Source organism: Gossypium hirsutum, chromosome A07 (assembly GCF_007990345.1).
Source record: "Gossypium hirsutum isolate 1008001.06 chromosome A07, Gossypium_hirsutum_v2.1, whole genome shotgun sequence".
NCBI lineage: Eukaryota > Viridiplantae > Streptophyta > Magnoliopsida > Malvales > Malvaceae > Gossypium > Gossypium hirsutum.
This window is the reverse complement of record NC_053430.1, coordinates 22921543-22937613: the sequence shown is the minus strand read 5'-3', so window position 1 is coordinate 22937613 and position 16071 is coordinate 22921543. Positions and strand designations below refer to the sequence as shown.

Genomic DNA, 16071 nt, shown 5'->3' with positions numbered 1-16071 from the left:
CCACACAGCCGTGCCTATTTAACAGGCTTGACCACAGCCTGAAATAATCACACGGGCATGTCACATGGGCGTGTCCTTGCCGAGCCCAAGTTGAGTCCAATTCGGAAAAGGCCAATTTTGAAGGTTCTTAGGCATTCTAAAGCCTATAAATACACTTTAGAGGAGGAGGAAGAAGGGGAGGAACAGAGGAGGAGACAGGGAACTGCTCAAGGAAAGCCGATTGATCCATCTCAGAAGCTGGATTCATCATCAAGACTGAAGATCTCCCCTCAATTTCCCTTCAGGAGTTTTGGGTTTTTCTTTATGTTTTGTATTCATTATTCTTCTGAGATGTTTACCTTTTTAGTTTTGAACTAAAACCCCTAAATACCTAAGGGGAATGAAACCTAAGACAGATCTTGTTATTATTATCTGAATTGTTAGATAAGTATTTAACTTGTTCTTAATTGTGTGTTCTTAATTTTTGTTTTGATATTCCAGGATATTGATTCAAGTTAAGCTCTTATTCAGAGGAGGAATCGACCCTGTCTAAGAGTACATTTGTCATAATTAAGCAGAGTTGGTTGCGCGCCTAGAGATAGGGTGACAAGATTTTGCCAGATTAGGGTGAAACCTAATAAGGGGATCCATAGATCGAGTTAATGCAACCCTAGGGAGTTAATTAGAAAGATATTTCAATTATTCAACCTAGGGTTAGACGTTGTTAGTCTCGAGAGAGATAATAATATAACTTAGGGATTTTTACGGATCAAGTCAAATGAATAAATCGTCCGATTCAGAGTCAAATAACAAGTGAAGTCTAGGTGGATTTTTCCTTAGGTATTGTCTCAATCAATCAAGTTTTCCAAAAGTAATTCCCCAATTCTATTTTCTGTGATTTCTTAGTTTAGTTAATTAGTTGTTAAAATAAACCCCATTATTCTTAGGCTAGATAATAAAAAGACAGCCATTACTAGTACTTTTAGTTCCTTTAGGTTCGGCAATCCGGTCTTGCTAAAACTATACTATTGTTCGATAGGTACAATTGCCTTCATCGTGATAATAGTTAGTTTAAAGAATGATCCATTATAAATTTATAAAACTTATCACATAAAATCACGATCACTGGGACATGGCATCGGCTTGATATGTGTCAGTGTAAGACCATGTCTGGGACATGGCATCGGCACCGACAGATAAGAGCTAGTGTAAGACCATGTCTAGGATATGGCATCAGCCTCGACATATGAGAGCCAGTGTAAGACCATATCTGGGATATGGCATCAGCATTGATATGTGTAAGATTTCCTGATTATCCTTTGATATTCCAAGTGGTTCAGCAGATATTTCAAAGCTTGTGATGAAAGCGAGAAGGTAAATATATGAGCATGTTGAAGAGGTACTGGTATGTATTTGAAGTTCAAATGCTATTACGAACATGTAACGATGCACCTTTGGTAAAGATACAAATAAGTAAGTCATGCCTATGAAAATGAAATTTGTGATGACCTTGTGATTATGGTTTTATGTTTATGATGTACAAATATGTATTCTTATCATGATGGTTGAAATGTAATTGATGAATTCGTGTGAGGCTTTGAGGTCACATTAAATTGAGACATGAAATGTATATTCCGTTACTTGGTGGACTAATGAACATGAAAGGAGAAATAGATTGGCATAAATGCCCATTTAAAAATGATCATGAAAGAGTGAAATGTAATAATAAAATAGTTTCGGACAGCAGTAGTAGTCCGACTTTGAAAATACACCAAAAATTGTAGAAATTGAGTTAGAGGCTGAATAAAATATGAAATTAAATCCTAATGAGTCTACTTTCACATAGAAGAAATTGTGTAAGCAAAAGAGTTTCATACTATGAAATATTTTAGTTGTTGTGATACAGAGTCAGAATGACTTCGAAATCCCCTATTCTGATTTGAGAAAATCATTGAAAATTTTAAAAAAATAGTTATGAGTTATAATTTATATTATTAGAACTCTTAATGAGTCTATTTTCAACATAAATAGACGGGAACATCATCCAAGTCTCGTATTATGAGATAATACATTGTTAGTGAAGAGGGGTCAAAACTATCAGACAGCAAAAAAGGGTAGCTTTAAGAAATAAACTGTACTAATTGGCTAAACCAAAAATTCTAAAAATTTTATGGTAATAATATATGTGAGTCTAGTTTCAGGTAAAATTAGCAGAACATAATTTGGAGTTTTGTAGCTCCAGATATAAATGATTTAGTGATTGTGACTCGATAAGACAGCTTGCTGGAATATGAGTAAAAATGCAAATAGGGTTGTATTACTATGAGAAGCAAGTTGAAAAGTCGCTTATTATTTTCATACAGTCTTACTAAGCTATAAAGCTTACTCCCTTCCTTTCCTTTCCTTTAGTGTTTTCAGGTTATCTCGGGGTTGGAGATCGTTGGAGGCGGCATCACACTATCAAGTCGCTACCTCTAAAAAAAATAAAGTATATATTAGAAATTTTCAAGTGAGTGGCATGTATAGGGATTTAGTTAATAGACATGTATTATTTTGATTTGGCCAAATATGTTGGCTTATATTGAGTTATATGCATATGGCCATGAGATATGGCTCATATTGATTATGACTTGTAAGCCTAGCTATTCATGTCATGTCTAACGTTTATAATGTGATTATGTTTGTTTACCATGCATGGTTAGTAATATGATATGTGTGTTGGATGTATGCTCTATGACCAACTGAGGTGGTCATAGCCATATAGTAATTGTACGTTATAAACACAACGTGATACTGATTGAACATGAGCGCTCGATGAATAAGTTGGTAACCATAGTATAATGATAAAAGAGGACATGTTAATGTTAAGGATATGTCTTAATAATACGTGTTTAATCACTAAAATAGTGACATGATTTGCGATTTTGATGTGTATAAGGTTGTATATGGGTAACATGAAGGCTTGGAAAATAACCTAAGTGTTGGCCACATGAGTTGAGACACAGACGTGTGTCTCAACCGTGTGAGAGACACGACCTAGAGATACGGGTGTGTGGCCTGGTCGTGTGGTTCGATGTGCATACTGACGTCATTAACAGAGAGTTACACAGCCTGAGGACACGGGCGTGCCAAAGGCATTTGGGCATGTCCCTATGTCCACACGGGCGTGTGACCCTATTTCATGGAAAAAATTTTAGGTTTTCCTGAAACTTCTTAAAGTTCTCGGTTTAGTCCCAAATCAATTTCGATGAGTATTTTGGGCTTCGTAGACCCAAATAAGGGACGACATGCATGTGTTTGAAAGGTTTTGAATTAAAAAAGATTTTATGGCCTGGTTTTTGCATGAAGGTGTATGTTTAAGTCATGTAATGCCTCGTACCCTGTTCCGGCGTCGGACATGGGTAAGGGGTGTTGTAGTAATACAGTAGTATTAAAGCTAGATGTGGTGTAAAACTTATATATCAACTCATAATATGCATCACAAGATATGTTTGCAAAAGAGCTCCAACCAATAGCATCAAAATAAGTAGTCACAGCAGCATGAATATCTAGCATATTATGAGTGGTGGAATCGATTTGCTTACAGACCGGGAGTGGGTGTTGTCGAATGTCGTCGTATCGTGTGCGATGTTCTGAGGTTGAAAAATTCAAAAATCCTCGCAATTGTCCTTCGGTGGGAATGGTGTTGGCACGACCTCGTCTATTATGTTGGCCATTTCATGTTGATCAAACATATTCTTCGGGCGAGGGGGTGGACTTGAATCTTCAGTAGCGTTAGTACTGCTGTGCGGTGGTGTAGCTGGTTCACGTGTCTGTTGTCGGCAACTTCAAGTAGCGGACGATCATGTTTGGCCTTGGGCAACGCGTTTATTCGCAGAGGGGTTGACATGGTCGCTAGACGTTCGAGCCTCGTCCGAATTACTGATAAACCGTAATTTATACATATTTTTACCCCATGCTTAACGTATTTTATGGATGATTTTCCATTAGAATTGATGAATTCGATGCTCCTCATGCTTTAATTTAATGTTTTATACTTAAAAGAGCAAAAGGAACGAGAAACGGGCCAAAAACGGAGAAAATGGGCCAAAGTATGAAATCAACACGGCCTGGACCTCCTCACACGGGCATACCACACAGCCGTGTCAATTTGGCAGGCTTGAGCACGGCCTAAACTAATCGAACACGGGAGTGTCCTTGCCGAGCCAAAGTTGAGTCCAATTCGGAAAAGGCTAATTTTGAGGGCTCTTAGGCATTCCAAAGCCTATAAATACACCCTAGAGGAGGAAGAAAAAGACACACAGAATAGGGAGTAAGGAATTACTCCAATGAAGCCGATTGATCCATCTCAGAAGCCGGATTCACCATCAAGACTGAAGATCTCCCCTCAATTTCCCTTCAGGAGTTTTGGGTTTTCTTTATGTTTTGTATTCTTTATTATTCTGAGATGTTTTCTTACTTAGTTATGAACTAAAACCCCTAAATAATTAAGGGGAACGAAACCTAAGACGAATCTTGTTATTATTTTCTGAATCGTATGATAAATATTTAACTTGTTCTTAATTATGTGTTCTTAATTCTTGTTTTGATATCCCAGGATACTGATTCAAGATAAGCTCTTATTAAGAAGAGGAATAGACCCTGTCTAAGAGTACATTTGTCATAATTAAGTGGAGTTGATTGCGCGCCTAGAGATAGGGTGACAAGATTTTGTCGGATTAGGGTGAAACCTAATAAGAGGATTCATAGATCGAGTTAATGCAACCCTAAGGTGTTAATTAGAGAAAAGTCTCAATTATTCAGTCTAGGGATTAGATGTTATTAGTCTTAAATAGGGATAATAACATAACTTAAGGATCTCTACGAAACAAGTTGAATGAATAAATCGTCCAATTCAGAGCCAGAATAATAAGGAAAGTCTAGGTGAATTTTTCCTTAGGTATTGTCTTAAGTCAATCGATTTTCCCCAAAATCAATTCCCCAATTCTATTCTCTGTGAGTTCTTAGTTTAGATAATTAGTTAGTTAAAACAAAACCTCTTTATTCTTAGGCTAGATAATAAAAAGACAGACATTACTAGTACTTTTAGTTCTTTTGGGTTCGACAATCCGGTCTTGCTAGAATTATAGTACTGTCCGATAGGTACACTTGCCTATATCGCGATAATAGTTAGTTTCAAGAACGATTAATTATAAATATTTAAAACCTATCACGAAACCACGCGATCATGAGTTGAGGATTTTGCTTGAGGACAAGCAAACGCTTAAGTGTGGGGGTATTTGATAAGTCGTAATTTATACATATTTGTATCCCATGTTTAGCATATTTTTGGATGAATTATCATCAGATTTTTGGAATTCGATGCTCCTAATCCTTTAATTTCATGTTTTATACTTAGGTAAGCATAGGAGAGTAAAAAGAGCGAGAAACGGGCCAAAAACGGAGAAAATGAGTCAACGTGGGAAATCAACACGGCCTGGACTTCCTCACACGGGTAGTTTACACGCCCGTGTCTATTTAATAAATTACAACACGGCCTAAGCCACCTCACACGGACGTGTCACACGGGCATGTCCCTGTCGAACCCAAGTCTAGTCCTATTTGGAAAAGGCCACTCTTGAGGGTTTTGAAGCATTCTAAAGCCTATATAAACACCCCAGGAGGTACCTAGAAAGGATACACAGAGTAGGAGGCAAGGAATTACTCGAAGAAAGCCGATTGATCCATCTCAGAAGCCGGATTCTCCTTCAAGACTGAAGATCTCCCTTCAATTTCCTTCAGAGGTTTTGGGGTTTTCTTTATGTTTTGTTATTATTCTTCTGAGATGTTTTCTTTTACACATATGAACTAAATCCCCTAAATACCTAAGGGGAATGAAACCTAAGACAGATCTTGTTATTATTTTCTGAATTATATGATAAATACTTGATTTGTTCTTAATTATGTGTTCTTAATTCTTGTCTTAATATTCCAGGACATTGATTCAAGTATTGATGTGTTTATTCAGAGGAGCAAAAGTCTCTATCTAAGAGTAGATCTAGCATAATTAAGCAGAGTTGATTGCACCCCTAGACATAGGGCGACATAAATCTACCAGATTAGGGTCAAACCTAATAAGGAAATCCATAGATCGAGTTAATGCAACACTAAGGGTTTTAATTAGAAAGATATTTCAATTAATCAACCTAGGGTTAGATGTTGTTAGTCTCAAGAGAGATAATAATATAAATTAAGGATTCCTATGGATCAAGTCATGTGAACAAATCGTCTGATTCAGAGTCAAATAACAAGAGAAGTCTAGGTGGATTTTTCCTTTGGGTATTGTCTAAATAAATCAGTTTTCCCAAAAGTATTTCCCCAATTTACTTTCTGTTTATTCTTAGTTTAGTTAATTAGTTTAGATAAAACAAATCCCCTTATTTTTAGGCTAGATAACAAAAAGAAAGTTAATACTAATACTTTTAGTTCCTGTGGGTTCGACATTCCGATATTGCTATAAACTATACTACTGTTCGATAGGTGCGCTTGCCTTCATCGTGATAATAGTTAGTTTTCAAGTACGATCAATCATAAATATAAAACTTATCACGAGACATCAAATCAGCCTCCCATTAAATCCTAAATCATAACGAAACCCTAAAATCCATTTACTACCCTAAAATACCCTAAACTTTAAAAAAATAACCCTAACAAATCCATAACCCAAACCCTTAAAAAAACCCGACTGTAGAGATAGGGGAAAACATACCTATTCTGATAAATATGCTCAAAATCTATAAATTATATTAAAAATAAAAAAATATTCTAAAATAATGCATATATAATGAATTTTTAATTTCATTTATAAAATTAGACAAAATATTTTTACCCTCTCAACATTATAAATTGGGAGAAAAAATATTACATCAATAAAATTTAATCTAATTATAAAAATGTTAAACGGTGAATTTTCGCAACTGCTAGTACCACCATTTTTTTATGACAAAAGTATTTTTGGTGTTGGTTTTACAATTAATAAGAGATAATTTTTTAAAAAGTATAACCATCTCTTTCAATAATATTATTTTTACATATACAATATTCCCTTGTATTTTTTCATCACCTCATGCAAACTGCAAAACAATTTTTTTTTTCATGCACGACACGAAGGAAAAGTGGGTATTTGAGAAAAAGCAAAGAAAAGTGGGTATTGATTGAGTTGAACATTTTGACATAGAAGGAAGGTCAGTCATAGAGGCTGAAAACATAGGTAATTGTCTGATTTTATTTGGAGTCCAGCTAGGAAATTTGTCATAGCCGTCACAGTAGAAGGGATGAAAAGACAATGCAAATTAATGAAAGTTGAAAGAAAAAAAACACAGGAACTATAGTAGTAATAAAAACGGTGAAAAATCTACGTGCATGGAGGGCCCAAACCACTGCCAAGTCTCTTTTTCTCTTCAGTCTCTTCCACCACCGCAGTCCAGTGGCCCCCACCACCTTTCACAAGACTCCATTTCCCAGTCCATGACTCGTTGTTTGATTTACATGGTGTGAGTGTCCACTACTCTAAATCAACTCCATGGGTGAATGGAACCCATTGAAGCAAACTTGGCTAGCTCTTGTTGCAACAACGGTCTGCTTGATTCACCTCCCACGCCAAGAAAATCTCTGGTTAAGCTCGATTCAACTTCATTTGAATTTGTGTTATTCAGCTTCGATGCAAGTACAACCGCTTGGTCACCTTGTTTCCCTTTGCTGCTGGCGTTTCTAACAAATGAGCTCGACTTTAAATCATCTAATGCAGACCCGTCTTTCACAATGGCTGCTTGATTTGAGGACAGTGAACTCACTAATTCATTTATGTTGTCAGATTGGTCGTTCGTTTGCTTGAATAGCTTGTAAACATGGTTCTTGTTTTGGTCGTAAGTGTTGGAGCTGATTAACCCAAAGCCACTGTTGTTAATTGCTGGGTTGTTTCTTGTAGATCCCATCTGGGCTGCTTTTTGCAAGAGTGCAGTGGCTGACATGTGAGTGTGGTTTTGTTGTTGTTGTTGTTGGAGACTATTGTTGGAATACAAAGATGTTATGGATTCAGACAAATCTCCCTTGTTCTCTTCTTCTTGTTTTGGTCCTTGTCGCAATGCTGACATGTTGAGGTTTGCACCTGCAAATGATGCATCTTCTGGGTACTTGCCGAGCCAGTGTGTAGTCAGTGATCCAAACATGTTCATTGGTGCCATTCCCAAGTCAGGAAAGCTTGTAGATTTTGGTGCTAAGAAAGCGTTTGTATTACTGGGGATACCAAAAGGGTTATTAGCTTCGTCAAGCCATAACTGTAGCCTTGGGTTTTGCCCATTTGAGTTGAGGTTGTCGACTAGCTCTAAACCACCGAACTCTGGCCTAAACCCTGATGAAAATTGGTGCATCCCATTGTTATTGGCCCCATGTATCAAATCATTTCTAAAGGATGCTGCCGCTGGGTTAACATTCGTTGAAACCGAGGTGAATCTTGCACTTTCTTCAGCTAAAGCATCGCAGAAAGCTCTATGAGTTATGAAGCTATCCTTCCTGTATGATATAAAAAGAAAGAAACTAATAAAAACCCTTCTCGAATCGTTAACTAAGAGCAGCCATTTTAGGGTCAGACCTCATTAAATACTCCAAAAAACTAATAATCATACGAAATTCCCCATAAACTATATATAAGCATTTGGAGTTACCTGGAAAAGAGAGTTCCACAGTCACATCTATACTCTCGAGTGCCACAAATCTTACTGTGAGCTTTCCAATCCGACTGAACTGCGTATTTCTTGGAACATTTCTCACACTTCCATTTCTTCTCGCCGTGTTTCCGGCTGAAGTGCTTCTTGATGCCAGTGAGGTCTCCTAGAGCTCTGGATGGGTCATGGTGAACGCAGGTCTTTTCAGGGCAGATGTAAACTTTCTTTCTAACTTCTTTGTTTGTTCTTTGCTTCAGCTTCCATGGCAGATTGTGACCTCTCCTATGGAGTTGTAAATTCTGGTCCCTTTGGAAACCTTTATTGCAGATTTCACAGAGGAATCTGTTGGTCGCCATGAGAGATTTTGGGGACAAAGCTATAACCTCTGCATCTGGATCTGCTTAATTCAACAAAAATCCATCAAGAAAATACACTTCTAAAAGTTAATAATAGTGATAACTTGATATTACATAAACTTGCCTGGCGTTCCTGGAAAATTTCTTTTCTTCTTCACTGGATTAGGGTTAGGGTTTGGATTTGGTTGTTGAGCTTGAGCTAAACCTTTGACAGTTGAGGGAATCGAAAGCCCATCTGGAGACATCATTTCTGATATACTTTGATGAATTGAAGCAGCTTCGTGAAACCTAAACTAAACTACTGGTTCAAACCTGGTGATTTAGTTTATACTACAAAATAGAAGAAGCTTAATTTGCTACAAAGTAAAACACAACCCAACAGATCTCTCTCTCTTTTGGGTTTTTCTTTTTGGATTCTGAAAGAAGGGAAAGATTGATTTTTGAACTTTTTCAAACTCAGTGAAACTATATATATGTATATGAATATGGGGTTTGGTTGAAGAGGTTGTTCAGTTTTGGCTTAAAATTAACCCAAAGAAAAAACCAAAAAGAAAGGTAGCTGGAGGGAATATATTTTTTTTATCTGCTTATCTTACACGAGCTCCCTCGAAGTCAGTCAGCCATAGACTCAGCAGGACCACCTTTATATATAAGTAATTCTGATATATAATTATTATATTATTTGCAATCGTTTTAAAATGCTACATGTGAGAGAGATCATGCAAAAAGGTCAGATGAGGTGAAATTAAAAAAAAAAAAAGTAGTAAGGGATCTGAACAAAACAAAAAAGGAAAAATTTTAAGAGACTGTAAATTCACCCAATTATATATTTCATTAAATAGTTTAACAAGTAATAATTTACTTATTCTTATAATAAACACTTACCTTTTTAAAAAATAATTATATAATAGTTACTGACATGATGTAAAGTAACCGTGATTTTTTTAATTATGCGTATATTTCTTGTTGGTTATTAATATTTATTTTTAAATTTTGTAGTTCTTCCTTTTCTTTTTTTTCTTAACATTATTTTTAAAGTTTGAATTTATATTTTTCTATTAAAAATATAGTGTTATATATTTTTGTATATTATTTACTAATATATCTTTGAGGGAAATTTATTAGAATATGTTTCTTTAAGAGTATTTCTATATTTATTGGGTGTTGAGCTAAGGATACTTAACAATCCTTTCAAGTTTTTTTGTATGCTTTTGAAAGAAGAGTTAACTATTTTGTTATGATTATTATACCTCCATATCAATTAGTGTCAAGTTCATGAGAAAAATTTTAAAATTAATCGGTAACAATTGAAAATAAATTTTGAAACAGTTGCAGATAAACCTAAATCATAAACTCGACATTTAGTGATATCAACTTCGTTATTACTTTAAAAAAAATAGATAATGTAACCTTAATAAATTTTAATAAAAATATAAGTTGAAGTTAACACATGTGGTTGTTGACTTTCACTTAAAATCATAGCATAACCATGATTTCAGAAACTATAAATAGGCAATTAAACTTGTTAATTTTGCACGGTAAAACAAAACAAAACATATTTTACATTCTACCTTCCCTTTACACAACTAAGTACCTCTAAATTACAATTATCAATTGCTCTATAATGGCTGCAACTTATTGAGATCCTAAGAAGGGCATGTTGGTCGGAGTTTAATGACACTTCAATATTATCTTGTGGCTTGGCTTCGCAACAATACGAGTATAGGTTTGCCTGGCGACAGAATCATTCATCAATTAAGAGGTACTAAATTCTTCCACGTAAGCCAAATTGGGAGAGTTACTTACGTTCTGTCACTCATATCTATGTTTTATCTCTAATACAGCAAAGTGCCAATAACGCTAGAAGATATAACGTTGTTGATGGGGTTTCTGGTAGACAAACATATTATAATAGAAAAATTCAAGCATAGTCTAGGGCAAATCCTTTATGACGCTTTCAGAATAGGTATCGACCTTTCATCTTATTTCAATAAGAATCATGTAAAGTTAAGCTAGAATTGACGAGGTGATTCAATCATCTCCATAAGAATCTAACACCCACTGATATTGATTGTTATTCTTGAGCATACATTCTTGATTAATCGGAGGCGTTTTGATGCTAAAAAAGACTGGCAACTTAGTTTATACTGTGTCACTCTCGTTGTCATCTAATTCTTTAACAAATGGTACATATAGTTGGTGCTTTACAATTTTGGCTTGCTTATGCAAGGCATTGTGCAAAGGGGTGTAGAGTGGGGAACAAAGAAGTGAATGATTGCCTTATGATTTTACAGTTGTAAGGGTGGTATTGACTTTAATTTATTGTGCCTATACCCTCTGAACCTCTCGATTTTCTTACAGTAAAAATGTAAACGTTAAACCATTAAACCATAAAATCAATTACTTTCTAAATGTTTTATATTTGTACTAAAATTTTGTGATTTTTTAGGTGGTCCAAGCATCGTGACCATATTACATATTGGAAGGATGATTTAGTGTCAATATGAGGCGTAATTGAATTTAATTTAATTAAATATCACCTCATAGTAGAACTTTAATTCATTGTTTCTTTGTGATTGCAATTTATGTAGATGTCATACCAAGTAAAAGAGATTGCAACAATAATTCCGACAAAGGCACATGTGCACAAAGCATGTTTTCATCATCTGTGCCCTCATAATTTGTTTTTTCTTGCATTAAATAACATCAACTAGATCAAGTTTTACGATAGTTCGAGATGGGTCTTGGAATTTCGATAGATCCTAAGAACATGATGTATATCATAACATTTATTTGCGTTTCAGTGATAGCATAATTAGGTCACTTTGTACAACACGTGTGACATTAGAGATATCATCTTCAACGTCATCCATAAGTTGCATTGATCGAGGGTGAAAGTTTTGTAGCTTTTGAAATATACATAGAATGGTGTAGGGACAACGGTAAAACATACATGTATTGGCAGGGAAAGGCTCTGTTACTTCGAAATGATCATCTAGTTTTTGAATGTTGGAATACGTAAGAGGAATCTACAATTATATTGTAGCGAAGGTGTACCCGTGGATGAAGGTGTTGGTATTGAGCAAAATGGCGATGGTCAAGGCAAAGGTTGGGTTGAGGTAGAGGAGGAGGTTAAGGCCAAGGTGAAAGGCGCGACAGAGGCATTCCTGTTGAAGATGCTCCAAATATCGTACCTAACGGTCCTGGTGATGGACCTAACTTTGCAGATGTAAAGGGCGATCCTAAATTTTCCCAGGTAATGGATGGAAATCTTATGCACCAACCAAACCAAAGATGATGAAAACTTTTCTTGTTGTATAACCCTTTTGCACAACTATTAAATGTAATTATGGCTTTTGATTAAATAAACTTAGAAACTTCCTAAGGTTAATTTCCATTTATTTCTTTTATGGTTTAATGTTTCAGCTGATTATACACCATGTATAATAGACATATAAAAATATGTTCATTAAGATAGCAAAATTTGACATCACCTAAACCCTAAACCAATATAATTACTTAATACTAATATAATTAAAATTTTATAGGTAAAAGTACATAAATCATTTCTATAAATCAACTAAAAAGATCCACCAATACTGATTCATCCAAGCTGCTAATATAACAATATAAGTATGTTCGTTGCATCGTCTATGCCTCCACAATTAAGAAGGTTGCAGCGTAAGTGCACAAAAAAATTGTAATCTTTTCTCACAATTATGTGTAAGCTGTGTACACCTATTTTCCCACATCACATGTTTAGTAAATATTGTAATCTTTGGTTTTTAATGAAAACCTCTTTGTGAGTTCACATTTAACTATTGGTTTCTTTATATCTACAAATTCTGGGGAATAGGAAAAAGATATATTATATCATAAACAATTTTGCTCAAGTGTTACTAGTTAGACATCTATCATTTTGATAGATTTCTATTGAATCAACATCGAAACAAATATACGAAAAGGGTGGTATGCACAATGTATATATGCTAATGTTGTATTTGTCTTGTGATGAGCATTCATGTACACCCGTTAAGAAAAGTGTTATGGAAAGGTATCCTTTGGGGCAAGCTGACACCTTCTCTATTGACATCTATGCATGGAGTAAGGTATCCTTAGGGCAATTTGTTATCTCCTCTTTTATTTACTTATAGTAACCAATGACACTAAAAGTTAATATATCTAGAAACATGAGTAGTTGATCATATGTTTGGGGTTTTCAACTATGTAGATGAGACATTAAAAATTATGGAAAAAAACCCAAAGATTACAATTATATGTTTGTTTTGTATAAACCCAAAGGTTACAATTATGTGCTTGTGTATATAAGCTACAGAGATTCTACAACAAAATATCACTTGATTGTAATGTGACTAAGATACAAATATATGCTCATCCATATATGTTTAAAACTTTCTATAATTTTCCAGAAGAGTGAGGTGAGGTTGCATTTAAATTTGAATCATTGTTTCACGATTTAATTTAATATTTGCATTTCAAAATATGTATTATTATATAAAATAGTGTCTAAAAAGGCTAAATTTTATCGTCCTTAATTAATTTGTAAATACCCTAATTTATAATTTCTTATTTCACAAGCAAGTAAAAATAAAATTACAAATAATAAAAAATTCTTTATACATAATTTTTTTTAAATTTACAAAAAAAAACATTATACAACCACGTCAGATAGTAGCTTGAAGATGTAGAAGGATCAAACAACTGTGTCAGAGGCTCCAAGTCTAGTTGGGGAGGTTCGAATGCTCAAGAATGACCTTGTTGGTGTGCTCATTGATGACTTGACAGTATGTATCGCTCCCATACGACTAGATAATCCTTTATAGGATGGAACCATTCATTGTTTGCCTGCTTGGACCATTGTATATATAGCTCAAAGGCTGAGAAATCAACATATTGGTTAAATTCCTCTAATATGCTAAGCTTAACTCACTAGATTATAGCTGAACCCACTATGCATTCTCCCTCGGCCAATATTGGTCTTACTAACCCTTCAGACATATTATCCAAAGTTTATCAATGTTTTGAATGTCCATCAGAATTTCTTAAACAAATCAGAACTTGCTTTTCACCTTATTAGGATGTTGTCACTCCACGATATAGAAATAGATAAAGGAAAGTCATGCCTTGAACAATGCATACCACTCAAAAATAATATCTAATTACAATAGAAGATATTAAATTTTACCTTTGGATAAGAGAGAAATCTCACGACTGTGAAAAGATGAGTACTAACCACAACATGTGTATCTATGCAAATGTCCATAGGAGCAAATAACAACCATTTAACATATTGATTGGTTCATAGGTTGCCTTGTAACGTGCTTGATAAATATACACCAAAATGGAAAAGCCTCATATAAAATTGCCAGTTGCCTCAAATTCCTAAAATAGATGAAGAAACATGGTATGCACCTTATTACCTAACGTGTCTTGCAAAACATTGACCATATAGAGTATCCAAGCTTTAGTGTATCGGTCAATCTCCTCCACATTAGTATGTGATGGGGGTGCCAATTTAACAAGTTTCTTCAATCATATACACTTTAATCGACACATATCCAAATGGTTCTTTGGTTTCTCCCTTAATGGCACAACACCAAACAACTAACCATAATGGTACTACGAACTGATTGCACTAGCTGCGATTACTGTCTCATTGTAAATTGAAAGGTTGGTTATTAATATGACATCTTCAAGTATGATGATCTCTTTCTCATAGGGAAAATGGAATATATAACGCCCTAAACCCAACCTAGACGTTAAGACCAAGTCGGAAGAGTTACATTAATTGTTATTAGGAAAACCAACTTTTATAAACGCAATTTGAAATTGTTTAACAGTTTAAAATAATCTTAGAAGGTCATAATTAGAAGACAATCCTAAAATTACTGATAATATAAAAGGTGATAAAGCAGAATGGCTGAGCTTCCATTATGTTGATATAATCAAGACTGTGAGTTACCTGTAATTCAGTCAACAAACAAAAATATAAATTCAAATAGAATCTTAAGTATAATGGTGAATTCCCAAACTTGTGTTCAAAATCAAAATCAGAGGATATTCAATACAGTCTTAACAAATCGATGAAAAACAGAACAATTCAAATTTAGATACAGAATAGATAAAAAAACAAATGCAGTTTTCTTACCCCCATTCACTACACACCATCTCTGACCAACCCAACACACTATAAATGAGATTTAATACCCATCTAACCCTACACACCACATAGTGTTGGTAAGACACATTCAACATGATTGCAGACTAGCTACTAGATCAAATTACGATAAAACGCTAGATACAGATATAGATTGTGGCTTAGCCACTGAACTAGAACTAATCACTTCCTCCGTTACACAATTCTTATCCAATGCAGATTACAGAAGCCAGATATCAAGAACGTACACACAGTTACTCAGATACAGTTCATAATTAGATAGTATAGATCAATATCATTAATAGTCATCGCACTCAGTATAACTTTAGATAATCAACTACTCAATTTCAGATCATTAGATAGAACCTTATACGATTTAATTCAGATCATACGAACCCTATGGAAGGTCTACCTTCGATCAAACGATGCTTATGGCCCTAGGGAAAAATCTAATTTCTGACCCACACACCCGTGTGGTTTTACACGGCCTAACTGGCTGGCTTGTATTACTCCACACAGCCTAACACACACCTGTGTACCTGTTTGTACGTCTCACACGACCTAACACATGTCCGTGTCATCAACTCATGTAGTCTTAAATCACAAACAGTAAGTCACATGGCCTGGACACACGCTTGTGTCTTTGGCCAGTGTGGCCTCTAATAGCAAACAGTGAGTCACACAGCCTAACACACAACTGTGTGATGCACACGGCCTAGCATATGGCTATGTGACGTCGATAGTCATGTTTTCTAGTGTCTGAATCTCGCAGAAATTTGGGTTTTCGATACGCACTTGAAGTGGTTTCAAAATAGGATAAACATAGAACACTCTTGATACCCAAAACGAACATTCA

The 16071-nt window shown here is 35.1% G+C and overlaps 1 protein-coding gene across 1 annotated transcript; it reads right to left on the bottom strand.

Annotated features, from left to right (window-relative positions):
* Nucleotides 1–7225: 7225 nt before the first annotated feature.
* Nucleotides 7226–9671, bottom strand: LOC107953219 (zinc finger protein BALDIBIS). Its single transcript, XM_016888457.2, has 3 exons — nucleotides 9162–9671; nucleotides 8682–9078; nucleotides 7226–8529 (listed from the first exon to the last, which is right to left on the bottom strand). Exons 1-3 carry the CDS (start codon nucleotides 9283–9285, stop codon nucleotides 7533–7535), a joined length of 1518 nt encoding a protein of 505 aa, XP_016743946.2. The 5' UTR covers nucleotides 9286–9671; the 3' UTR covers nucleotides 7226–7532.
* Nucleotides 9672–16071: the final 6400 nt, after the last annotated feature.